Source organism: Perca fluviatilis, chromosome 19, assembly GCF_010015445.1.
Source record: "Perca fluviatilis chromosome 19, GENO_Pfluv_1.0, whole genome shotgun sequence".
Lineage (NCBI taxonomy): Eukaryota > Metazoa > Chordata > Actinopteri > Perciformes > Percidae > Perca > Perca fluviatilis.
The window spans coordinates 30,874,852-30,899,956 of record NC_053130.1 but is presented as its reverse complement, the minus strand read 5'-3'; the positions used below and the strand labels follow the sequence as shown (position 1 = coordinate 30,899,956).

The 25,105-nt window shown below is 42.7% G+C and overlaps 1 protein-coding gene across 2 annotated transcripts in view; it reads right to left on the bottom strand.

Annotated features, from left to right (window-relative positions):
- LOC120548109 (stromal membrane-associated protein 1-like) overlaps nucleotides 1-25,105 on the bottom strand; it is a 293,451-nt gene that overhangs the window by 105,067 nt on the left and 163,279 nt on the right. For both annotated transcript variants that reach the window (XM_039784116.1, XM_039784117.1), the window contains one exon: nucleotides 7,091-7,154. In XM_039784116.1, the coding sequence (XP_039640050.1) occupies nucleotides 7,091-7,154 (64 nt within the window). The remainder of the gene's footprint in view (nucleotides 1-7,090; nucleotides 7,155-25,105) is intronic.

Sequence of the window (25,105 nt, the reverse complement as noted above, 5' to 3'; positions counted from 1 at the left end):
GAATTATTTAAGTGTAAGCTCAACAGATAAGTCTTGAAGGATCCAAAACTATCACATGAACGCAGAACACTAGGCAACTCATATCGTAGAATGCACGCATATTTTAAGAGGACTGTCTGCAGGGAATGTGTCTGACCAATCACGGTGGGTGTGGGCCACCTGGGCCAAAAATGCCAGGGCCGATGTTTTTGTCCCAGTCCAGCCCTGTATCAAAATAAACCAAAGATTTTCCAAAATCAATCAAATCAAATAAGAAAAGCAGAAGAAGTGCTTCAGATAACTCAAAACCAAAAACACAATAGCAGCATCACAGTACAATACTTAAGAAAAATAAAAAGAGAAAGTAAAATCTTCACAGCTTTGTAAACATTATGTAGAATAGCCAACACACACTACACATTTGAAAGTGCAAACTGAGTCTACAGACCTGCTGGCCGGCTGGGGTTGATGTGTGCCTGAACTGCTTGTAGATGCTTGCTCGTCATCTGTATCTTCCTCTTGGCCACGTGCTCCTCCTTGTATGTATCTCAGCATTGACCGAAGAAAAAGGATCAGTATAGAAAGAGACTTATTACTTATTTATCAAATATTTGATAAATCTAATCTAATATACGAGCATAATAGAATGAGTTGCAATATTGCACACAATTCAACAATAATGTTTGCTTTATATCATTCATAATGACATTTTGTATGTATATCTTACCTACAGGAATAAAATCAAAATGATACACCTTACACAAGTCTACATTTCTGAATCTTAAACATTATCTTACCATTTAAGTGAATACAACTTAAATATGGTTAAAAAAAAATTTTCTATTTCACCGGCAGATGTCGTCCATGCCTTTGCATACTGACATAAATGCAATCAAAATGCCAGTTCATTTTGTCATGTAGCTTCTGTCACATTCAGATGTAGCTAAGCTAGCTTTAGCAGTAACACTTTACAGTAACAGTTCACATTATCAAGAGCTATTTTCTGTCCCACTGCACATCCACACCTCACCTAATTTGTGTGAGAGACTGTAGCCTACATTCTGCTGACTTCTACTGAATGACAATCCTAAAGATGGTTTATGCATTGCAAACGCCAAAATATGCGTTCTCAAATGACACTATGCTAGGTATGCTAAATGCCTGGCTAAAGACTATTAATCGCACACTACACGGCAATGATGGTCTGAAGCAAGAGGAATTGTTAGCCTACCTTGTGCACTGACTGCTAACTGTTACTGAGAAAGTATTGACCACCATCACGTCAAAATGAACCATAAACTACTGCTCAATATCTAAAGTAAAGTAACAGCTAGCTGGCGTCAGTTACTTTTAAAATGCATAGATAATGTTTAACAGTAAAATCTCAATTTAGCTTGCACTAAGTTATAACATATTTTAGTTTGCTAACATTAGCAATAACGTCCACTAGTTCGAGGTGTATGTAGGCTAACCATTACATTAGCAGCAAATTTCCCGTATTTAAGAATGATGAAACATGGACTTACCTGCAAGTGCTGCACGGGCATCATCTCGCCGTTTCTTCTTCTTGCTTTTCTCTGCTCCTGACTCCTGCTGTCTTTTGGAGGCCATTTCCAAAAAAGTTGACTTAAACAGAGAAATGAGATTCAGCCTTAGCCTAGGCTACTGTCAAACTTCGTCAGGCGCAATCCAACAGACCACTGAGATAGGGAAGGGCACCCAGAGGGAGCTTGGGAAGTTCAGTGTAGAGCTGTAATCGGGCCTTAAAAGTACGGCCCGAAAAGGCCCGAGCCCGACAGAGTTCGGCCCGAGCCCGACAAGTACATTTTGATTGACAGCTTTTTAAAAGCCCGAACCCGTTTACAGCCCGACTGTACAAAAGGCCGTCTATCAACAGTCAGAGTGTCGAATCGGAGAATAGCGGACACGCTTACACCCTCCGCGAAGCACAATGCACCCCCGGCGAAAAAGGGGAGAAAGAAAAAAAAGAATAACGCCGCACGCACACAGCTCCTTTGTCTTTCGTAAAAAATTAGTCATTTATACATGTTTTAACATCATTTATTCATGACTAACGGACGCTATAGGCCACTATAAGTTGGAACAAAGAAACCGGCTAAGTCCTCCAGAGACCAGCCTCTGTTTCACCTCCTCAGGATCCATTTTCACGCTAATCGAAACGCATCAGCTGACCGCTCATTTACCATGCAACCCGAAGCGCAAGCCCGAGCCCGAGCCCGGCCCGAGCCCGGCCCGAGCCCGGCCCGAGCCCGTGTAAAATAATAGAAATTAAGACCGAACCCGACCGAACCCGACCGAACCCGACCGAACCCGACCGAACCCGACCGAACCGTCGGGTCCCGTCGGGTTCGGGCAAAGATCTTCAGCTCTAGTTCAGTGTGTGTGTTTAAGGGGGGGAGCACCATCGTTACTTTCTTGAGCAATTGAATGTCTATTGTTCTGCCTGTTTTGTGATATACAGTACATGCTAAAAAATTACCTAATATTTCCATACTGAAATAATATCAGCATTATAATTATTATGACTATGATGATTTTTCATTAGGCTATTTTTGGTGCAGCCTCAGCACTTGGTGCCCTACGCACGGCGTGTGATGCGCGTGGTGGGAGCGGCGGCGCTGCCTCATTCACACAGCCTGTGTTGGCAAAAACTCAGGTCTTTCCATTCATTTTGAATGGGGGTAGTGCGTTTAGGCTGCGGCGGGGGTTGCTGCAGGGGAGACACTCAAAATAAACGCAGCGGGCATGCGGCGAAAAGCTGAGACTGACTCAATTTTTGGAGAAACGCAACCCCATGTCACGCCCCGGTGGCCAATCATGTAACCTAACCGGAGAGCAGACTTGTCAGTGGGTTTTGACCGATGGTTTGAGGCGGTGTGATAATCCCGTATAGTAAACCGGAAACATCACTGCCTTTATCGCTGCCACAATAAAGTTTTAAAACACGATGAGAGTAAAAAACGAAACACAAGCACTGAACTGCCCAGGAGTTTGTGTAGCAGCTGAATGTTTCCTGCAACAACAAACAGTCCCTCCAGGATTTTGCGATGTTGCGATCACGCAGATTCACGCAAATTCACGCAAATTCACGCAAATTCACGCAAATTCACGCAAATTCAACCAATCCCAGCGAATTTGGTGCGACTCACAATTTTGACCAATCACCGAAACTTTCCCGCGACTTCAACCAATCACAGCAGTCCCACATGCACTCTGAGAGCCAATGACCAAGCGGGAGTGAGAACATGGTTGATCATTTCCTTGTTTGTGATATGAAGACAAGACTCGAACATCTCACATTTATCAACAAAACGTACAGTGAACGGCTGTGCAAAACATTTCAGACTGTCCTGCCAACCTGTATACATTTCAACATCAGTGTAGACTATAACGATTTAAAAGTCGCTGAAGTTGCTGCTGTTTCAATCCTGGCTGTCGGCTCTCTGCAGCAGGTGGGGCTGCTGCTGCGTTCCCCCCGCGACTGACGCATGCACACACACACAAACACAGACACACACACAAACAACACACACGTGGATGCAGGAAAAACTGGACATGAGACGACACAATGGCCTAAATTGAGGACAGCTGCGCTCGTTATTGTAAGTGCAATGATAAGTAAGTCAGTACTATCAAACCGTATGAATGTGTGTACCAGGCCAGGTTAGGAAATTAACTAACAATGTAAAGATCAACAAGCCACTGACACATATGTTCAAATATTATTTTTTGTCTTAAATCCACCAGCCATTTTCATATTATACCAACATTTGCAGCATCCTGAGCCTTTTTGTTAAGGTTACTAGAAAATCTCAGCCCAGAGTAGTTTTATTCTCCCCAAAACAAGTTTCCTTTTTATTGTTAAAGAACTATACAAAAAAACTTTTTTGCAACTTTCACTGTCTCCCACAACTTCATTGCAACAAACATACAAAAGACTCCCGCAAAATCAAGCATTTTGGGCCGCAACAATCTCAAAAAAAAGGCTGCGAAATCCTGGAGGGACTGAACAAAGCACTCGCTATGTCTCACTTGTCTCATTTCTTTCTCTCTCATACAGCAAATGTTCCACTCTTTCCTGGTCAGAGAGGAGGACAGGAACTTTTTGAGATTCCTTTGGTTTAAGGATAACGACATACACAAGGACATCATTGAATACCGCATAAAAGTGCATGTTTTTGGCAACAGCCCCTCTCCAGCTGTTGCCATCTATAGCCTTAAACGTTCAGCGCAGGATGGCGAGGCTGACTTCGGGTTGGATGTCAAGCAGTTCATAGATTAGGATTTCTATGTGGACGATGGCTTGAAGTCAGTGCCCTCTGAAGAAGCTGCCATCAGCTTGCTCAAAAGAACACAAGACACACTTGCCTGCTCGAACCTCAAGATTGCGTGAAATAGCAGTGAGGTAATGAGAGCCTTTCCCTCCCAAGACTATGGAAACAACTTGAAGGATCTGGAGCTTGGTACAGACACGTCGCCAACACAACATAGCCTTGGAATCATTTGGGAGCTTGAGACGGACACGTTTACATTCCAGGTTGTAGATGAAGATAAGCCATACACTTGTCGGGGTGTCCTGTCTACAGTTAACAGTTTATACGACCCCCTGAGATGTGTTGCTGCAGTTACCATCCAAGGCAAAGCTATCCTTTGTGAGCTCACCATGGAAGTGGGTGACTGAGACTCCCCATTACCTCCTAATAAAGGGAAGCTGTGGACAGCATAGAGAGACTCCCTGAAAGATCTGGAAAGTCTCCGTATCCCAAGAACGTATGCACCAGTCTCCCTCTAGAGAGCTCAACTTTGTACCTTCTGTGATGCTTCAACCAAAGCAATAGCCACAGTTGCCTATATAAAAGTTACAGATGCTGAAGGAGAACACCATGTGGGGTTTGTTCTAGGTAAGGCAAAACTCGCACCACAACCAGAACACACCATCCCGAGAAGATCAACATGACCTGAACAGTGGCACCATGTCCCCACCGAGCTCAACCCAGCAGACTATGCAACGAGGGCCGTCAACGCAGCTCTACTAAACGACACCACATGGCTGACAGGGCCAGCCTTTTTGACAAACCCTGAACCTAGTCTTCCTGAGGAGGATACCTTTGAAATTGCAGATCCAAAATCGGATCTAGAAGTTCAACCTCAAGTGTCTACTCTGAGCACCACTGCCTCAAATGCAAAGCTTGGATCACAACGCTTCGAGAAATTTTCAAGCTGGAGGTCTCCGACTTGTGCTGTTACTTGCTTGATCCACATGGCTCGACTCTTCAAGAAAACATCGTCATTAGGACCAAGTAAATGCAAAGGCTGGCATTACTGCCAGACAGCATACTCAGTGGATGAGCTATCTTGATCCAAAGATCTCATTATTTGTACGGTGCAGCAGGAAAGATATGCCACAGAACTTGAATGCCTAGGGAACAAGGAAGAAATCCCCCAAAACAGCACGCTTAAGAAAATGGATCCATTCATCGATGATAACTGCTTAAAGTAGTGTTGGAGCCCTATAATAATTCCTGGTAGCCACCAGATCGCAAGGTTACTTGTGCGTCACTACCACGAACAGACAAGTCATCAAGGGCGCCTTTTTACAGAGGGTGCTATTCACACTGCTGGCCCTGTGGATACTTGTAATGAGTATGTAAGCAATGTCATTTGCAAGTGTGTCACATGCCGCAATCTCCGTGGCACATTTCTATCCCAGTAAAATGGCCAACTTACCTGCAGATAGGCTAAGCATTGAGCCTCCCTTCATGAATGTTGGTCTGGACGTGTTTGGGCCCTGGTCCGTTCTCGCAAGGCAAACAAGAGGTGGCTACTTTAACAACAAACGTTGGGGCACTTGAGGCAATTGAGTCCTTGGATACTTCAAGCTGGTTAATTTCCATCTGCAGTCCAGTGAAACATATCCACGCGGATAGAGGCACCAATTTCATCGGGGCCTGCAAGGAGCTCAAGTTCCATCAAACATAGATAGTTTCCATGTGAAGAGGTACCTATCTTAACAGGGCTGCGCATGGACATTTAACCTACCTCACTCCTCTCACATGGGCGGCGTATGGGAGAGGATGATAGGCATAGCCCAAAGAATAATGGATTCTATGTTCCAGCAGGAAGGATCCTCAAAGCTCACTCATGAGACTCTCGCAACTCTTCTGGCAGAAGTAACAGTCATCATAAACGCAAGACCCTTGGGTCCAATATCCGCTGATTCTGCAGATCCAATGATGCTCACCCCTGGTACCCTTCTCACGCAGAAGGTGGGCCCTTTCCCTGCTCCTTCCCTCCTTCGTCAATAAATTGAGTTACGACAATCCCAGTCTCCAGTGCTTGATGGTGGAAGGAGTTTAGCTGCTGGTCAGATTGCACAGGGTTACGTGCATGCAGGACAAGACACTACATCTGAGCTCTGATGTATCCCCACATGGTTAGCATTTGATGCCCTTTTGTTTATTTGTCCTCTTTTGCTTTACATTTCAAAGCCACACAAATGCATGTAGCATAATTGTTTCCCTCTCCTATAACCACCTTTTAGCTCCACATTCTTATTTTGTTCCTTTTGAATTAAGGAATAAACCAGTTTAAGATTTCACACGAACTTTCCTGGAATCGACCCAGATCTATAAGTTAATCATTGTGCTTGATTTTTTTTTTAAAGGCAATGAGTCTACTTCTAGTCTAGTACTATCTACTCAACTGAGTAATACAGGGTTTAAAATATAATTTTCTAGTAGATAGGCCAGTCTATGACTGAACAATTATGGATTCAACTGGAGTCTGCTCACAGTTGTGTCAGACATGGCAGCCTGAAGCCACCAATGAGGTCTTAACGGCCAGATAGTATAATAAGTCATCAGTGTAAAAGGTCTCTGTACATGACTCAAATAAAGCCTGACAGCATTAAACCTTTCTCTTATAATGTCACACACTATTTAACATGCAATATAACCGTATCAATCTAAAAATGTTATTACATCATTCAGCATAATTGGCTTGATTTTCATGTCATGTGAATAAAATTTGACAAGTTCTTATATTGTCCGAGGGTTATTATATAGTCTGAAGAAGGTGGGTGATGTCTTACCCAGGCCCAGCAGGTCCACAGCCGGCTCTGTGCTTCCCTTGGGACTGGCGCTACACTCGGACTGCTGAGAAACACAAAGACAAAGAGAAAGGTTAAAAGAAATGATCAAGTACAATGTCCAATTTCCAACAGCTTCTGTGTTCTCAATTTTACTTTATTACGGATACTGCAATAATGTGCATGTGACCCGATGAAGAAAACCATTACTGACCTTTATTAAAAAGGAGTATATTAGATTTTAAAGGGACACTGTTGAGTATTTCATCTGTTTTGCAGTGGCACCGAGATCGAAAAGTTGCTGATGGTATTCAATTCAATTCACTTTATTCATCCCCAGGGGGCAATTCAATGACACAAAGAGCAGCACATTCCACCACATACAGTACACCATCGATACAATAAATACATAAATAATAAAATATATAAAAAAGCGAGAAGGGGAATGGGATGAATGCATCAGTTATCAGTGTAAGGAATGTAGTGTAGTCCAACGATTTGGGAAGTGTGTGTGTGTGTGTGTGTGTGTGTGTGTGTGTGTGTGTGTGTGTGTGTGTGTGTGTGCTTCCTGATTTGAAGACTAATGGAATAAAACCAACAAGTGAAAGAAAAGGTAATAACACTTTCGATAAATGAATAGTAGAATGTGATTAGGATGTCCTTGCTTACATCAAATGATCTTAGTTTCCTGAGCAGGTACTGCCGCTTCAGAATTTCCTCTGTATTGGACGTAAACTTCAGCTTGTTGTCAAAAATAGTCCCAAGGTATTTATACTCCTCTACTAGCTTTCCTTGGATGGTGGTAGTGACTGCCTAAGCTTGGGAGAGAAGGTCACTATCATCTCCTTGGTTTTATCCACATTCAGCTCTAAGCAGGACATTTCACACCACTTCACAAACTCCTGCAGAGCTGAACTGTGGTCATGGAGGTTGCCTGAAAGCAGAGACAGGAAGACTGTGTCATCAGCAAACTTCACCATGTGACAGTTTGGCTGAGTAGACCTGCAGTCGTCTGTGTAGAGGATGTACAGGATGGAAGAAAAGACACCTGTTGACGTGATCCGGACATCTGAAAAGGTGTTTTTAATCAGTACCCTCTGTGTCCTATTGGTCAGAAAGTCTATAATCCACAAGGTAAGCTGATGATCAAAATGAAAGCGGGTGACGAGCTTCTCTGCCAGGATATGTGACTGCATGGTGTTAAATGCCGACGAAAAGTCAGCAAACAGAAGGTATACCACAAGTGTTACAGCGGGATAAGCCAATCTCCTGGGGGCTTCTGCTGCTCCCTACAGTGACATGTGCCGCTCTTTGGAGTGGTATGCTGCTTGTGTTCCACCACCACATACCGTTTCCTTCAGTTTCAAATATTTTTTAATATGAAGCTTAATTACAAAAATCAATTTCAGTGCTTCTTTTTTACAGTATACAAACAAAAATAAGTAAGGGAAATAAGGATAAATAAAAAAATAAAAAATAAATAAATAAAAAAAAACAACTAACAAATGAGAGGCCCTAATCCCTACCCGCAATAACCCACCCCGGACTGCGATCAGGATACTGCTTCTCCTGTAAGATAACATTCCAAAAGTTGTCAAATGTTCTCTAAGTGTTTTAGCTTGTCTTTAAGGATGAACCGGATCCTCTCAAGGTAGAGTGTGTCCATCATCTCCGTGAGCCATATCTTCAGTGTTGGTACCTCTTTCTTTTTCCAGAATAAGAGGATACAATTCTTTGCAGTGAGAATTCCATATGCCAAGAAGCGCTGTTGTGCCAGTGTCAGTCTCTTTGCTTCATTGGGTATCCCGCAGATTACTAAAACTGGATCTGGGACAATTTGAATATTTAACACCTTAGACATGAAACTAAACATATCACTCCAGTAACCTTGTATTTTGCAACAAAGAACATAACTATGAAGTAAATCACCAACATGAGAGTTCAGGGAAGATCCTATGAAGTCTTTCTTTGGAATAATGTAGCCTATGTAGGATTTTAAATTGTATTAGACAATGGCGTGCGTTTATGGAGCATTTGTGGATATATGGTAAACTCTAGTCCCATAGGTCATTTGGTATGTTTGTACCCAACTCCTTTTCCTAATCTGCTTTAACAGTGGCAGTAGTTCGGCGGCTTATCTCTTGCAACTTATCGTATAAACAGGATAAATTGTGATTTGACCTCCCTTACTCACCTAAGTCAACCTAAGTCAACTTATCGGGCCCTGCTTTCTCAAACTGAAGAAGATGTGTTCTTACATAATTTCTTACTTGAAAGAATCTGAATAAATGGTGTTTGGGTAAACCATATTTTTGTTGTAGCTGATGAAAAGATGCAAATGATCCTTCTATATATAAATCCCCTACGTTACGAACACAGAGTTCTTTCCACATACCAAAGGCCGTGTCTAGACAAGAAGGAGGAAAGGAAGGGTTTGCTGCTACTGGCAACCAGAGAGAGACCGCTCTGAGTTTTAAGTTCTTTGATATCTGTTTCCAAGTCCTTATTGTGTCATGTATATGGCTGCACCATACAAGTAACATATGTAATGGTGGTTGTTTGGACTGGTGCTGCGGTTGCGATTGGATTCGCGATGTTGGAGGGAATGATCGTTTCTGTCTCGTTCTCATTTTCATTGAAAAATACTAAAATAGAAATTATTCATGGTGTGATTTTTGCAAGGATCATTCTGTACCAAACAAAGATTTTTTGTTGTTTTGGGTTGTGCTTGTAACATGTTCTGTTTAGAGGAATCAGAGATAAAATTACAGCACCGATTGAGTATGGCAGACTCAATCTCAATCTCCAGCCCATTCAACAACAGAGCAGTATCATCTAACACTGATGCAACGGAACGGATAGATGTAGCCCAATAATAATTTATAAAATTTGGAAGTGCAAGTCCTCCATGTGATCTGGACTTACACAAATGTTCTTTTTTTATTCTATGGGATTTATAATTCCAGACAAAGGGAAGGACTTTGAGAGGAATATTGGTATGTTTTGGAGGAGATTAAGTAGTTGTGGGAGAAAAACCATCTTAATTGTATTCACCCTGCCCACTAGGGACAATGGAAGAGTCCTCCAGAACTAAATTCTATTTTTGAGTTTGTCTAAAAGGGGAACACAATTTTCTTTGAATATAGAGCTTAATTTTTAAGTAATGACGATTTCCAGATAGGAGAATTTTTCTGATGTTATCTTAAAAGGGAGTGACCGGAGCCAATTATAATCTTCTAGCTTTAAGGGCATCAGTTCGCTTTTACCCCAATTGATCCTATATCCAGCGAAGGTGCCGAATAGCTTAATAACTGCTAAAACATTTGGCCTCTGTGGAGTCGGAATTGGGCCGAAAGCGTTTGATTTGTAGGTATTCTAGCAGTGGGGCTGCTGTACAGTAATCAGATCCATGCAGTAAACTCATCACCCATCTGAAATTTTTCCAGGACGGCAAAGAGGTAGGGCCATTCTACTTCAAATGCTTTCTCAGCATCGAGGCTTAACAGAACAAAATCCTTTGAAATTCTAGGCGCGTGTATTATGAAGTTGAGAAAGGAGCTCCTTCCTTCGACAAAACCTGTTTGATCGGCGTGCACAAGCTTATTTATTAGCAAACTAAGTCTTTGGACTACAATCTTGGCCAAAATCTTTTGATCCGTATTTAAAAGAGAGATAGGTCTATAGGAGCCTACCTCTTCCAGATCCTTCCCTTTTTTTGGTATTAAAGTTATAACCACCTCATTTAGCGTTTGTGGCAAAACACCATCTTTCTTTGCCTGTTTGCACATCCTAAGTATATAGGGGGCCAGTACTACATTTCTTGTACAACTCCCTTCCTAATCCATCTGGACCTGGGCTTTTACCCTTCTTTAAGCATCCTATTGATTTCAAAATTTCTTCACATGTAATTTCAGCATTGAGGGCTCTACGGTCATGTTGATCCAATGTTGGCAATTTACATTTATCCAAATTTCCTGCATATCCCTCGGACCAGAGTTTGATTTAGATGAATATAAACCTTCATACAACTGACGAAATTGATCATTAAGGTCACCCTGTGTGGTACAAAGGTGACCATTTTCGTTTTTTATTTTATGGATGGTTCGGTCATTTTCCATTTTGCGCAGTTGCCTCGCCAATAATTTATGTGGCTTATCACCAAATTCAAAATATTTTTGTTTAGTAAAAGCCCTGCTGATTTTCTTGGATAGTATTTGGTTAAGCTTATACTTGAGTGACAATAGTATTGTATTTTTCTCGGAAGGGTTGTTTAGCATTCTCTGCATCAAGACTTTTAATTTGCCTTTCTAACTAGTTGTTCAGTTTTATCGCGCTTCTTCTGAGAGGACTGAAAATAAATTATACATCCCCTGATATATGCTTAAAGGGTTTCCCACAGTAAGTGGGAGATGTTTCACTATTGTCATTGGTTTCAAAAAATAATGTAATCTGTGGTTCTAAGTACTCGCAGAATTTAGGATTATTACAGAGTTGAGGATCAAATCTCCAACTTTTCTGTGCTCCGGATAAATCAACCATTTTCATTGAGAGGGTGACAGGAGACTGATCTGATATAATAATATTATGGTATTTTGAGTCCCAGGTGAGTGGCAATACCTTCCCATCCAATAAAAAATTAATTGATCATTGAGTACACATTATGCACCTTTGAGTGAAAGGAATATTCCCTCCCTGTTGGATTTAGGATCCTCCATATGTCACATAAATTTATATTATCCATGTATGTGTTAATAAGGCCGCTTGCATTTGTGTTTATATTCCTTTGAGTAAAAGACCTGTCCAGATGTGAGTCTAACACCAAATTAAAATCTCCACCGATAATACCATGTGTGGTGGACATGTCTGGGATTAAACCTAATACCTTTCTAAAGAATTCTGGATCGTCGTGATTCGGGCCATATAAATTTACTAGTGTTATTGGGATTGAGTGCATTTCCCCCATGACCATAACATATCTCCCATCTTTGTCCTGAATTGTGGACTGGTGCCTAAAAGGAGCTCCCCTCCGGATCAATATGGCCACCCCCTTTCCTTTGTAGAAAACTTTGAGTGAAATATTTGGCTTATCCATCTACATCTAAATTTATTATGAGCATCACTTTTCAGGTGAGTTTCTTGCAAGAAGATCACATCAGCTTTAAGTGCTTTAAGTGGGACAGAACCTTGCCCCTTTTAACTGGTTCGTTAACCCCATTTACATTCCAGGTATAAAAAGTCACCTCTCTATTTTTGTCTTTATCGAACGTATCCTGCATTGAGATGGTAATTTGTTATGGCTTCCTTTTCCTCTCCACTAACTCGTCACAGTCCTGAGTTACGCAGTGCTCCCACCTGTCCCACCCCCATTCTAACTTTACACAAAAACACTTATCATCCTAACTTTCTGAATTACCTGAACTGGTGGGAGAAAAGCCCCCGCATATACACCTAACAAAACAATAACATAGGTGCAACCTCCATAACCTGAGATCTTAATCATTAACTTCCTTATACCTAATAAGTAGCTCAGCAATTATAGAATAAGGAAAAAAAACAAAGTCAGACTTGTACATACTTCACACACAGTATGTATGCAGCCTACCCCTTCAAGCTAAGCAACAAAAAAGAAATGAGGCTGTCTCCATCCTTGTCATTAAAGAGATTATAAACAGAAAACAAAATAGTTACAGACAGGGAGGAGCTGGTAGTAGGCTAATGTTACTAATAAAAGAGGGATTTAATGTACATGAGAGCCGTACACATCCACAAAGGCTCCTGCATGTTTAGTGCATGTCCAAAAGCCCATGAGTTACCTTACACCTGCTTCAGGACTGCTTCCTGCTTCTTACAGTGCAGACGCTTTGCTTTCCCTCTGAGAGAAACTATGAGCAACGGCTCTGGATACTTATAAATCACTGGACTATAAATTTTTTTTATAGGCATAGTAGGCTATTGCCATTTTTCAACATTTTTCTGCGTGAGCGTGGCCTACAAATAGCTCAAGCCTGTCAAAGTGACTGTAGCTAAAGCTAATTAGCAGCAAGATGCCTCCCTTCTCCATGGAGGACTACTACAAACTCCTTCAGAAGATTGCAGTTCTGGAAACCAAAATTTACCGGTTGGAAATAAACGTGGAAGTGAAAAGATCTTGTGGAAATGACACCACTTTACCACTGAACCAAAACAATGGACAAAAGCATGCTAACACACGGCTAACTAGCACCAGCAAGACCACAAACAAACAGGAGAGCTGTGGAACGGATAATAAATCAACAAGTGGTAGTCCTCCCTGGAACTCTTTTGGTGCAAAGCCTAAGAGTAAATCATTTTCCTGGGAATTGGGAGGACGACTAACAGGCAGGGCACAGCGCCCTGAGATTTGTGATACGACCGGCTGGTCCCCTATGCTTAGTAGGACACAGCCGTGGACAGCTGCAAAAGGAAAAATTTGCAACAAAATGCCTCCCCAACAACTGAGTGTGCAGGTGGAGAACAGATTTGCTCCTCTGCTTCAGGACCCTGGACATAACCTGGATTGTGTCTCACCGTCACACAGCAGGGTAAGGAGAGCAATTCTAAAATTAAAAAACTACAGAGAAAGCTAACGACTGGGCCCCAAACTCTGATTGTGGGTGACTCTGCTGTAAAAGATATCAAAGCAGTAAAAACACCAAAATACTCGGTTATCCCAAAGACATGGTGTCTGACTTAGCAAAGAATCCCAGATATCGTAGCAGCACACCCAACTATTAAGAATATTATACTGCACATAGGGTCAAATGATGTTGTAAAGCAAGAGTCTGAAGTGCTGAATCGTGAGTTTATGGATCTGCTGAACACAGTCAGCTCCATAAATGCAAAGGTGTTTATCAGTGGCCCTATACCGCCAGTCAGAAGAGGAGCTGAGAGATTCAGCAGACTGCTGGCACTGAACAGATGGCTTCCAACTGCATGTACCGACCATTCTCTGCAGTTCATTGACAATTTTAACATTTTCTGGGACCGCAGACATCTTTTTAAAGCAGACGGACTCTTCCTTAACAAGCCAGGAGTAAAGCTGTTCACCTCTAGCCTACTTTACTTTCTGCACCACCTATCTACTCCCTCGGCCAAGGGCACGAGACAAGATAAATCAACACAAACAAAACAAGAAGAAGACACAACAAAGTGTGGCAGTGATCCACCACAGCCCCCACCTGAGCAAGGATTTGACCATGGGAGACCACAGAGCGGAGAAAAGAAATCTCAACCCCCCCTTTCACCTGTCCAACACTCCTCAAACCCCCTTACCAACCCCGACGAGGACCCATCGCCCTCCTCATTCCATAGGAGACCAAAGAGCGGAGATGAGAAATCTCAACCCCCATTCTCACCCGTCCAACAATACTCAAACTCCTTTAACAACCACTACGCCTTTGAGGACGCCTTTGAGGACGCCTTTGAGGATGCGTCGCTCTCCCCTCTTTCCCCCATCCCCATGTTGGAGTTCACTGACCAGATGGAGCAGCTGGTGAATGCTGGAACTAAGTATGCACCCCTTCCTTCTCCCATCGTTCGCCCCCGGCCAAAAGTAAAATGCCAGGCACCTCTGCCCCCTCAAGAGCGGCAGCTAACTCCTTCTCCCCAAACTGATAAGGATGCTTGTGTGCAAAATGCAGCAAGCGTTAACTGATATGGGCCGGGTCCAGGCTGCATGCCTAGTAGCACTCATGACTCTTTCCAAGACAAGCCTGGGCCATGCGTATTAGATTCTTCCACAATTTATGTTGTGATAGGTAATAAGAATAACGAATAAGCACTTAACGGCAAACTTTGCAAACTTAGCATCCATTCCTCGTCAGCCACAGTCAGTCACAAAAAATTAAAGCAAACTAACACTAGCCCTACTAAACGTCAGGTCTTGGGCAGGAAAATCATTTTTAATCAATGTTTTTATTATTAAGCACAATCTTGATTTTATGTTTTTAACTGAAACCTGGTTGGACCATAATAACAGTGCTGCTGTTCTCATTGAGTCAGCCCCCCCTAACTTCAGTTGTATGAGTGAGAATAGAGTGAATAAGAAAGGAGGTGGAATCGCCATTTTGTTTAATGACTCATTCCAATGTATGCAATTATCTTATGGAAATTTTGCTTCTTTTGAATATGTGGCTCTTCAGCTAAGATCCTCCCCTCAAGCTATACTTCTAAATATCTACAGGCCACCTAAATACTGTGCAAACTTCTTTGACGATTTTAATGAACTGCTGTCTATAATCTGTATTAACTTTGACCGTGTAATTATTGCTGGTGATTTTAACATTAATGTTGACAACCCCCAGGACCAAGGGACCAAAGAACTGTGTTGCGTTTTTGAGAGCTATGGACTGACTCAGCATGTGACACAGCCCACGCACAATAAGGGGCACACACTGGACTTGATTATCTCCAAGGGTCTAAACATTTCCAAGGTTGTGGTGACTGACGTTGCTCTCTCTGATCATTCCTGTGTTTTCTTTATCTGCACTATCTCGGTGCCCAAAAGTGTTCAAACAAAGTTAATCAGAAAACGGTATATCACTGAAAACGCCAGTGAATCATTCATTCAGGTTTTCTCCTCCACACCCACCCTCTCAGGGGTCTCAGTCACTGAGCTTGTAGATAATTTCAACTGTAAAATTACGAATGTTATTGATGCTATTGCTCCCACTAAGGTCAAAGCTGTCTCTGGTAAGAAAAGATCTCCATGGAGAAATTTTATAGTGGTGAGAACAGAAAAAAGAGAGTGTCGAAAAGCTGAACGCAGTTGGCGAAAATCTAATCTCCAGGTCCACTATAACATCTATAAAGAGGGACTTCGCATTTATAATTTGGAACTAAGGAATGCAAGGCGGTCCTTTTTCTCTGACATTATCGCCAGAAACAATAATAATTCACGTGCTTTGCTTGCTACTGTCGATAGATTAACAAATCCTCCAGTACCAGAACTATTGTCTACCAAGGCTTGCAATAACTTTGCCTCCTTCTTCACAGACAAAATTCAGAAAATTAGACAGTCAGTGCTTCCATATCATGTACAGGATATGTGTTGTCACAGTGTTCACACAAAACAAAATCAAATATGACACAATTTCATACGATCAACCATAACAACCTGGAAGACATTATACAACACCTGAAAACCTCCTCCTGTTGCCTTGATATTCTACCAACGGGTGTTTTCAAAAATGTTTCGAATTGTTTGGCTTCTGATCTTCTACAGATTGTAAACACATCTCTGCTCTCAGGTATCTTTCCACAGGCCCTAAAAACTGCAGTCATCAAGCCACTCCTAAAAAAGAACAATCTAGACACGTCACTAATGAGCAACTATAGGCCGATATCAAACCTTCCATTTTTAAGCAAAATCATAGAAAAAGCGTTTTTTCAACAACTCAACCTTTTCTTATCACTAAACAACAGTTTTGATGCCTTCCAGTCGGGTTTTCGACCACACCACAGCACTGAGACAGCTCTCATTAAAGTCTTTAATGACATCCACTTAAACACAGATAGTGGCAAAATTTCAGTCTTAGTATTACTTGATCTCAGTGCTGCATTTGATACAGTCAACCACGACATATTACTTGACCGATTGGAAAACTGGGTTTCTGGCTCAGTACTAAAGTGGTTTGAATCCTATTTAAAGAATAGGGACTACTTTGTGTCTATAGGTAATTATACATCTGAGCATACAAATATGACGTGCGGAGTTCCCCAAGGTTCAGTTCTGGGGCCTCTTCTGTTCAACATCTACATGCTTCCACTGGCTCAGATTATGGAAAACAACAAAATAAGTTACCATAGTTATGCCGATGACACACAAATTTACATAACCTTATCGCCAGGGAATTATAGCCCAATACAACAACTGAATATGTGCATTGAACAAATTAACGACTGGATGTGCCATAACTTTCTTAAATTAAGTAAAAACTGAGGTGGTTTTTTTGGAGCAAAAGAGGAACAATTAAAGGTCAGCACTCAGCTTCAAACGACAATGTTAAAAACAACAGACAAAGCCAGAAATCTTGGTGTAGTCATGGACTCAGACCTGAATTTTAAAAGCCACATTAAGACAATTACAAAATCAGCTTAACACATTTTTATCACCTTAAAAATATATCAAGGGTTAAAGGACTTATGTCTCAGCAGGATTTGGAAAAACTTGTCCATGCTTTTATCTTCAGTAGACTTGACTACTGTAATGGTGTCTTTACAGGTCTCCCTAAAAAATCAATCAGACAGCTGCAGCAGATTCAGAACGCTGCTGCCCGAGTCCTCACTAAAACCAAGAAAGTGGATCACATCACTCCAGTACTGAAGTCTTTACACTGGCTTCCAGTGCCTCAAAGAATTGATTTCAAAATACTTTTGCTGGTTTATAAATCACTAAATGGTTTAGGGCCAAAATACATTTCTGATCTGCTACTACACTATGACCCACCCAGACCTCTCAGGTCGTCTGGGACAGGTCTACTTGTTGTCCCCAGAGTCAGAACTAAACAGGGGGAAGCAGCGTTCAGTTTTTATGCTCCACATATCTGGAAAAAACTCCCAGAAAACTGCAGGTCCGCTGCAACTCTCACTTCTTTTAAATCCAGGCTGAAGACCTATCTTTTTAATGTTGCCTTTCTTTAAATAAACTATTTTTAACTGCTCTTTCTTTAAAATTCTTATACTGCACTGTACATTTTGTTCTTGTCTTTTAATGATTTTAAATTGTTTTAAATTGTTTTCTAATTGCTCTTTACGTTTTATTTTTTGTCTTTTAATGCTTTGAAATTGTTTTTAATTGTTTTCTAACTGTTTTTTTATGTTTCATGTAAAGCACTTTGAATTGCCTTGTTGCTGAAATGTGCTATACAAATAAAGCTGCCTTGACTTGCCTTACACCTCTTAACAGATGTCAATTATCAATAGTTGTCGGCATGAAGTTGAGATGCCTGAGGATCCGAAGTGCTGCTCCGCATATCGACAAGCCTCCTCTGGGTCTGTAAACACTGCTTCTGTCCCGTTGTGTGTTATCCTCAGTTTAGCGGGGTAGCGAAGCCCAGATTTCACTCCCGGTTTGTTCCGTAATAGGTCCCGTGCGGGGGTGAATGCTGCTCAGCGTTTAACCACGGTTTGCGGTAGATCCCGAAATATTTAGATCCGGTCTTCTCCGTATGTTAGATTCCTATTGCCCGTAGCTTTCCGTAAGATTTCCTTGTGTATGTGGCAGTAGTGTAGCCTCACGATAAGATGTCTTGGCGGGCCCCCATCATCCTGTCACGTCCTCAGAGATCTATGGGCTTGGTCTATAACCGGGGTTTTGGCTAAATCCAGAGCTTTTTTAAGCAGCTGCGCCACAAAGTCACTCAAAGTAGTTTTCCCTCTTTCTTTTCCCTCAGGTACCCCGGCGACTCTGAGGTTCTGTCTCTACGATCGTCCTTCCAAATCCACACATTTATTAGACAGTTGCTCTACTTGGTTAGTGACTACTTTGTTTTGCAACTCCGCTACAGTATCAGACGTGTCGGAGACAGACGCCCCTATCTCCTTCAGTATGCGATTCTGACTTTCCACTTGTGCTTTTACTGTGTTGATGGCTGAGTCGTTTTCAGCTTTTAATGCAACCATTTCCCCTCTTAGAGTAGTTGTTACGTCGGCAATTTTCTCCTCTATTTTGTTGCACATTTCGGATTTTACCCGGGAGAGCTCAGTGTGCAAAGTTCCTATGGCAGTCAAAATCTCCTGGTTGCAGACTGCACACTCATGTTGGGGTTCCTCTCCAAACTCTCCCCCGCGGCTTCATCGGGGCCTGCCTCCTCTGCTGTCCCCGGCTCGTGTAGTCTGCATTTTTCGTTTGTTACACCTTATTTCCTTTTTTATGTGAAGTATTTTTTTTTTAAGTAAAGTTAATGATTTGCTAGATTAGTCTGACTTTGTTTAGAATGTAATTTTAAACACAACTAAGCAAGAGCTACCGACCCATGCGTGCTATCCTCTCATCGTCCAACCGGAAGGCCGCACATACGGTTTCCTAACGGCAGGTGGAAGTGGTAGGCAACTGTCAGTGACAAACAGTAAGTAATTTAATATACCCTTGCCAATGTAATCACAGTTAATATTAGAACTACACACCACTACTACCACAGTAGTGGCTTATGCCCACAGACTGTGCTTATGCCCCGAACAGTTTACACAATCAAAGTATAGTAAGCCTATATATAGTGAATATTAAAGGGGTGATTTGGTAAGACGTGTTTGACTTCCGGAGCTCCAGACAGTCTGATGAGAAAGCGGGAACCTGCTGGGCTCAATACCCAGGGGAAAGTCACCGTTTCTGGGTTACTGGACTACCGGGGCTGTGGGCTGGCCGGCTGCCAGCTACCGGCATAACTATTGTATATTTACAGTTTGAATTTCGTCACGGCATGTATATCGCAGCTACCCTAAGGTCTTAACAAAGCTAACGATTTCCGATTTCCGATTTCAATTTAAGGCATTTTTGTGAATTTGAGGGGTCTCCTTAGGAGGAGGTGCAAGGTAGGCTATGAGTCCCATTTAATCCTATGGGAAAAGATTGCCGCTACACTTTCAGCATAACTATAGTATATTTACACTTTGAATTTTGTCACAGTGTCTTACAAAGTTTAGCTAACACGTTTGTCTGATTTCAATTCAATGCATTTTTGTGAATTTTAAAGGTCTTGTTAGGAGGAGGCAAGCTAGCGCTCATTGATTGAGCTCCATCCAGCTCAGTCGCAGACAAGAGGCGTTTATTTCCCCAATCATTTTTTTAAATAACTCAACACACATATCCATTATAAGATCAACTGGAACCTGTGGTAAGAGATTGCGGGCGTAACAAGCTCGCTGACCACGCTCTCACTCACACACACCAGCCATTTAGCAGGAAGAGGGGAGCTGCAGGCCCTGGAGCTCTGTCAGAGCAGCGGCATTTGGTAGTCCAGTAACCCAGAAACGGTGACTTTGCGCGGGTATCAAGCACCACGGGCTGCCGGCCATGACGGAGCGCCATCTAGCTCACAGCGGGCAGAGGTCTGAAGGAGGACAGGCCGGGCGGCGAGGCAGCGAGGCAGCAACCCAGGCAGCACCGGCCGCTGAATTCCGACACACAGTCGGACAAAAAGTCGGAGGAGCCCCATAGTCATAGAACTCGGTGGTTCGTGGAGATTTGCACGTTTTCAGAGGCAGTTTCAAATTGTGAGATTTGCAGAGGAAAGAGGTGTCAATGGAATTTTGAGGTTTTATGTATGTCCTATTTACCCACCAAACTGTCGTTATTCAACTATGACAAGGTAAAATCAGTTTTGCATTCTATCACCCCATTAAATAACATTATGCCATATGTATATGCCTGGTTAATGTTCTGCAACGTGGAGTTTTTATGTGATGTAATGTGTGATTGCACTCTACGGGAATTACTGGAATTGTTGGGTCTTTGTAAATTATAGAGTGTGGTCTAGACCTACTCTATCTGTAAAGTGTCTTGAGATAACTCTTGTTATGAATTGATACTATAAATAAAATTGAATTGAAATTGAATTACTATCAAACATGCCAAAAATAAAAAAGTTTATTATAGTGTAAAGCATAGTTTAAGTTTGCTCTACAGTTCTTGACTGTTAGCTAAGGCCAGCTCTTATATTAATTTAGGGTACATTGGTAATGATATATGAGATTACTAACTGTCATTACTGTCATTTTAAAAGCATCGCTCATATCCCAGCAACAGAATAAAAGAGGAAAAATGTATACATTTCTTTTATTTGATTAATGTTAGTTACTGTTAGTCAGACTGGCTACGGTGGCAAGGCAAGCAATAGCTATGTTGGCTAACGCTATCTCTAATAATAACTTTGGCTACATTAGCAAGGATATATGAAATAACTTTACTGCTTGTCACTGACAGTTGACTACCACTTCCACCTGCCGTTGGGAAACGTTATGACAATTGGTTTATGCCGCTGTAGTGAGCGGCATACCCCTCAGGGATTGGCTTGTGCCGCTGGACCACTAATTGCATACCATCAGCCACTTTTCGATCTCTGCATCACTCCTGTTTTTAAGTCCCTATTTTGTTTGGATCTTGTGCTTTATATACAAAGTAATATATAATACACATATGTATGTGGATGCCATGACATAACATTACTGCTGACGGTTTCACGCTATTCCACTCGCTGCTGTTATGCGGCAAGAAGCATAACAATGTGGTAGCAAAAGCCAGGTTTAGGGTTAGGACTTGGGGTTCGAGGAACAAGTCGTTAAAACAACATTGACATATTGTCACCTTATAAAACATAAGCAATCATTTGGAGTAATCGTTCTGTCCATATGGATTTAAGTCCAACATGCACTCTTCTTTTAGCTCTGTTTTGGTCTTCATCAAGTACTGAGAAAAATATCTGGCTCTTTCGCCACAACACATTTTCCCCCTTTGCTATCAGGACCAGGTGTCTCATTTATGAAACTGTGCTTAGGATCCTTACTAAAAGTGTACTCACACCCAAAATCGAAAAATGGCGTACGGCAAAAAAAAAAATCAGATTTATAAAACTGTGCATACGCACATCTGTAAGCAATATTCCCTTTATAGATTACCCCAAGTGTGCATACGTGAATCAGCCTCTTATCCCGCATTAATAGTCAATGCAAAACACCTCATGAATGCTGATCAGTATGTTAATGACCCTGACAGTTGTTCTTTCGTTACGTTGAATCATGACGACTGGCGGGGAAAACCCAGAGGAGCTATCATATAAGATTTATTATTTTTTATTATATATTATTAATAATACTTAAACCCATCTTCCTGGACAGGTGACAAACTTGGAGAAATGATTCAGGGACTTAGTCCTAACACAATGATTAAAATCTCCCATGATAAAATTGGGTGCATCGGGACATATAGTGTGTAGACGCAGCACAGTTTTGATTAGGGTTGCGTTAGCCACAATTTGCCTTAGGGTGAATATAAACAACTGTGACAAATAGTTGTGGAAACTCACGCAGCAAATAAAACAGACAAAGTGAACCAAAAGTTCAATACCAGGGGTACACACTGTGTCCCAAACAAGCACAGTTTTGTACCTTTGGGTGTTTACATACAGGCACTCCCTCCCTGTAATTTGACAGTCAGGTGTGCATCACAATCCAGACGCCAGGGTTGGCCAAAAACCTTTAAATTCAGGATCAGCGTCAGAGTCTTGGTCTATAAGCCAGGTTTCGGTAAGATTCAGATCTCGTAGTTCATTTTTTTATGATGGAGGGCAGAGGAATATGGCGCAACTGCTGTGTCCAAAGTCTCTGGCCCCTCTTTCCTCAGTCAAAAAGTCCTGTTCCTAGTAGAGGGAGGCAGGCCAGTACAGCCCAATCAGAGCAGGGTTGAGTTCTAGGCCGACCAGGTTCCTCTCCTTACCCTGTCTCTCTTAATTATGCTGTTCTAGTTTTAGACTGCCGGGGGACTTCCTTTGACACACTGAGCTTTTCTCTCTTCTCTCTTTCCATCTGTGTGCTTCCATGTTCTAGAAATGCTTGTTACTAACCTAGCTCTGGGGAGCCTATTCCCTGGAGTCCTTATGTTTTCTTTTCGCCCAGCATGTTTCTTTGTTTCCCATGATTTAGGGTGGTTGCAGCCTGTCACCGTGGTCCTGCTGCGCGCCCTGCTATGCTCTGTTATACCTGCTACGTCCTGCAGTGCCCTGCTACGTCCTGCTGCGTCCTACTATGCCCTGCTACGTCCTGCTACGCCCTGCAGTGCTCTGCTACGTCCTGTGAAACCCTGCAGTGCCCTGCTATGCCATGAACTACTAAAACTACTATTTCTAGTCACTGATCCATTATCTTTATTGTGACTATTATTGCCACTGTTCATCACACCCCCAACCGGCACCGTCAGACACTGCCTACCAAGAGCCTGGGTCTGTCCGAGGTTTCTTCCTGAGAGGGAGTTTTTCCTCGCCACTGACAATCATTAAAAGACATTCTAAACGTTTTCCTCCGTGTCCGTGTTGTGATACTCTGTGTTCTGGGTCATGTGGTGACTACTCCTCCTTATCGGGAACCCCCTGTAACTGCGCCCGAGCCTTTCACTGGAGAACTGGATAAGTGCCGGGGATTTTTACTTCAGTGTGGATTGATATTCCAACAAAGACCGCTGTCTTTCACTACCGACTCTTCCAAGGTACATTACACTCTAGGGTTGCTGAGAGGGAGAGAGTTGGCTTGGGCGGAGGCGGTCTGTACCAATCAACACTTAGCGGGATTAACTTTTGCTGATTTTTCTTCTCAGTTGAAAGTTGAAAAGTTTTTGACAATGCTGGTAATGCATCTAAGAGGCTGATTAATCTGAGACAGGGCACGGGCAGTGTGGCGGAGTACTCAGTGGAGTTTTGGACTCTAGCAGCTGATTCTAAATGGAACGAGGAAGCATTACAAGGAGTTTTTGTCTATGGTTTGAATGAATCAGTAAAGGACGAACTAGCAACCAGAGATGAACTTAGTGACCTGTTTCGTCTTGTTTCCCTGGCTGACAATAGGTTACGGGAGAGGCGCCGGGAGAAGCGCCGGGAGAAGCGCCGGGAAAGGAGCGGCCAGTCGCACAAGTCTGGACGAGCGTTTGCACCCCAAGTTCCCCCCACCTCACCACCCCAGAGACGGCTCCCTTTTCCAGGCCCCGTCACTGCGCCCCGGAAGGAGCCTATGCAACTGGGTTGTGCTCGGCTTACCCCTTCAGAACGGTTGCAACGCCTCCAGGCTGGTGAGTGCTTGTACTGCGGGGATGCTTCCCACTTTCTGGCTAGTTGTCCCAAAAGACCAAAAGACCAGGCTCGCTAGTCAACGTGGGTCAGCTAGCGAGCCCTGACTCAGATCCTGTACCCACTAATCCCCGACTTCAAGTCCCAGCCACTCTCCAACACCAGTCTTTGTCTCTGCCATTTTCTATCCTCATTGACTCCGGTGCTGAGGACAATTTTATTAGCCAAGAGCTAGTTAACCAGACCAACATACCCATTGAGCAACTCCCTGAACCCCTCCGTGTCACTTCCTTAGATGGATGCCTCCTAGCTACTGTAACACATCAAACCGTACCTGTTACGTTAACCCTGTCAGGCAACCATCATGAACACATATGTCTCAAGATCATGTCCCCTGCTAACACTCCCATCATCCTCGCTTACCCTTAGGCTTAGTTTACATAACCCTCAAATCGACTGGACACACCACACCATTCACGGTTGGAGTGGTCACTCCATGTTGAATAACATCACAGTCAAAAACAAATATCCCCTGTCGCTAATCAACTCGGCTTTCGAACCCCTTCAGGGTGCAACCATCTTTTCCAAACTGGACCTTCGTAACGCCTATCACCTTGTTAGGATTCGGCATGGGGACGAGTGGAAGACTGCGTTCAATATGCCTTTGGGACATTTGGAATATTTGGTTATGCCTTTTGGGCTCACCAACGCCCCTGTCGTTTTCCAAGCGCTGGTAAATGATGTTCTGAGGGATTTTTTGGACCGTTTTGTTTTTGTGTATTTGGATGATATTCTCATTTTTTCCAAGTCCCCAGCAGAGCACGTGGCACACGTTCGGCAGGTTCTCCAACGCCTCCTGGAGAATAAACTCTACGTGAAGGCGGAGAAATGTGAGTTTCACCAACAGTCCGTTCCTTTTCTGGGTTACATCATCGAGAGAGGACAAGTTAAGGCTGACCCAGAGAAGATCAAGGCGGTGACAGCATGGCCCACACCATCAACCCGTAAGCAACTCCAACGTTTTCTGGGTTTTGCAATTTTTTTTACAGACAATTCATTAAGAATTTCAGTCGAGTCACATCCCCCAAAGTGCCCTTCCTGTGGTCCCCTGAGGCAGAGCAGGCTATGTGTTTGTTGAAAGGACTGTTTTCCACTTCCCCTGTGCTGATTAACCCTGACCCTGCCTTGCATTTCATCGTGGAGGTGGACGCTTCAGATTCTGGGGTGGGAG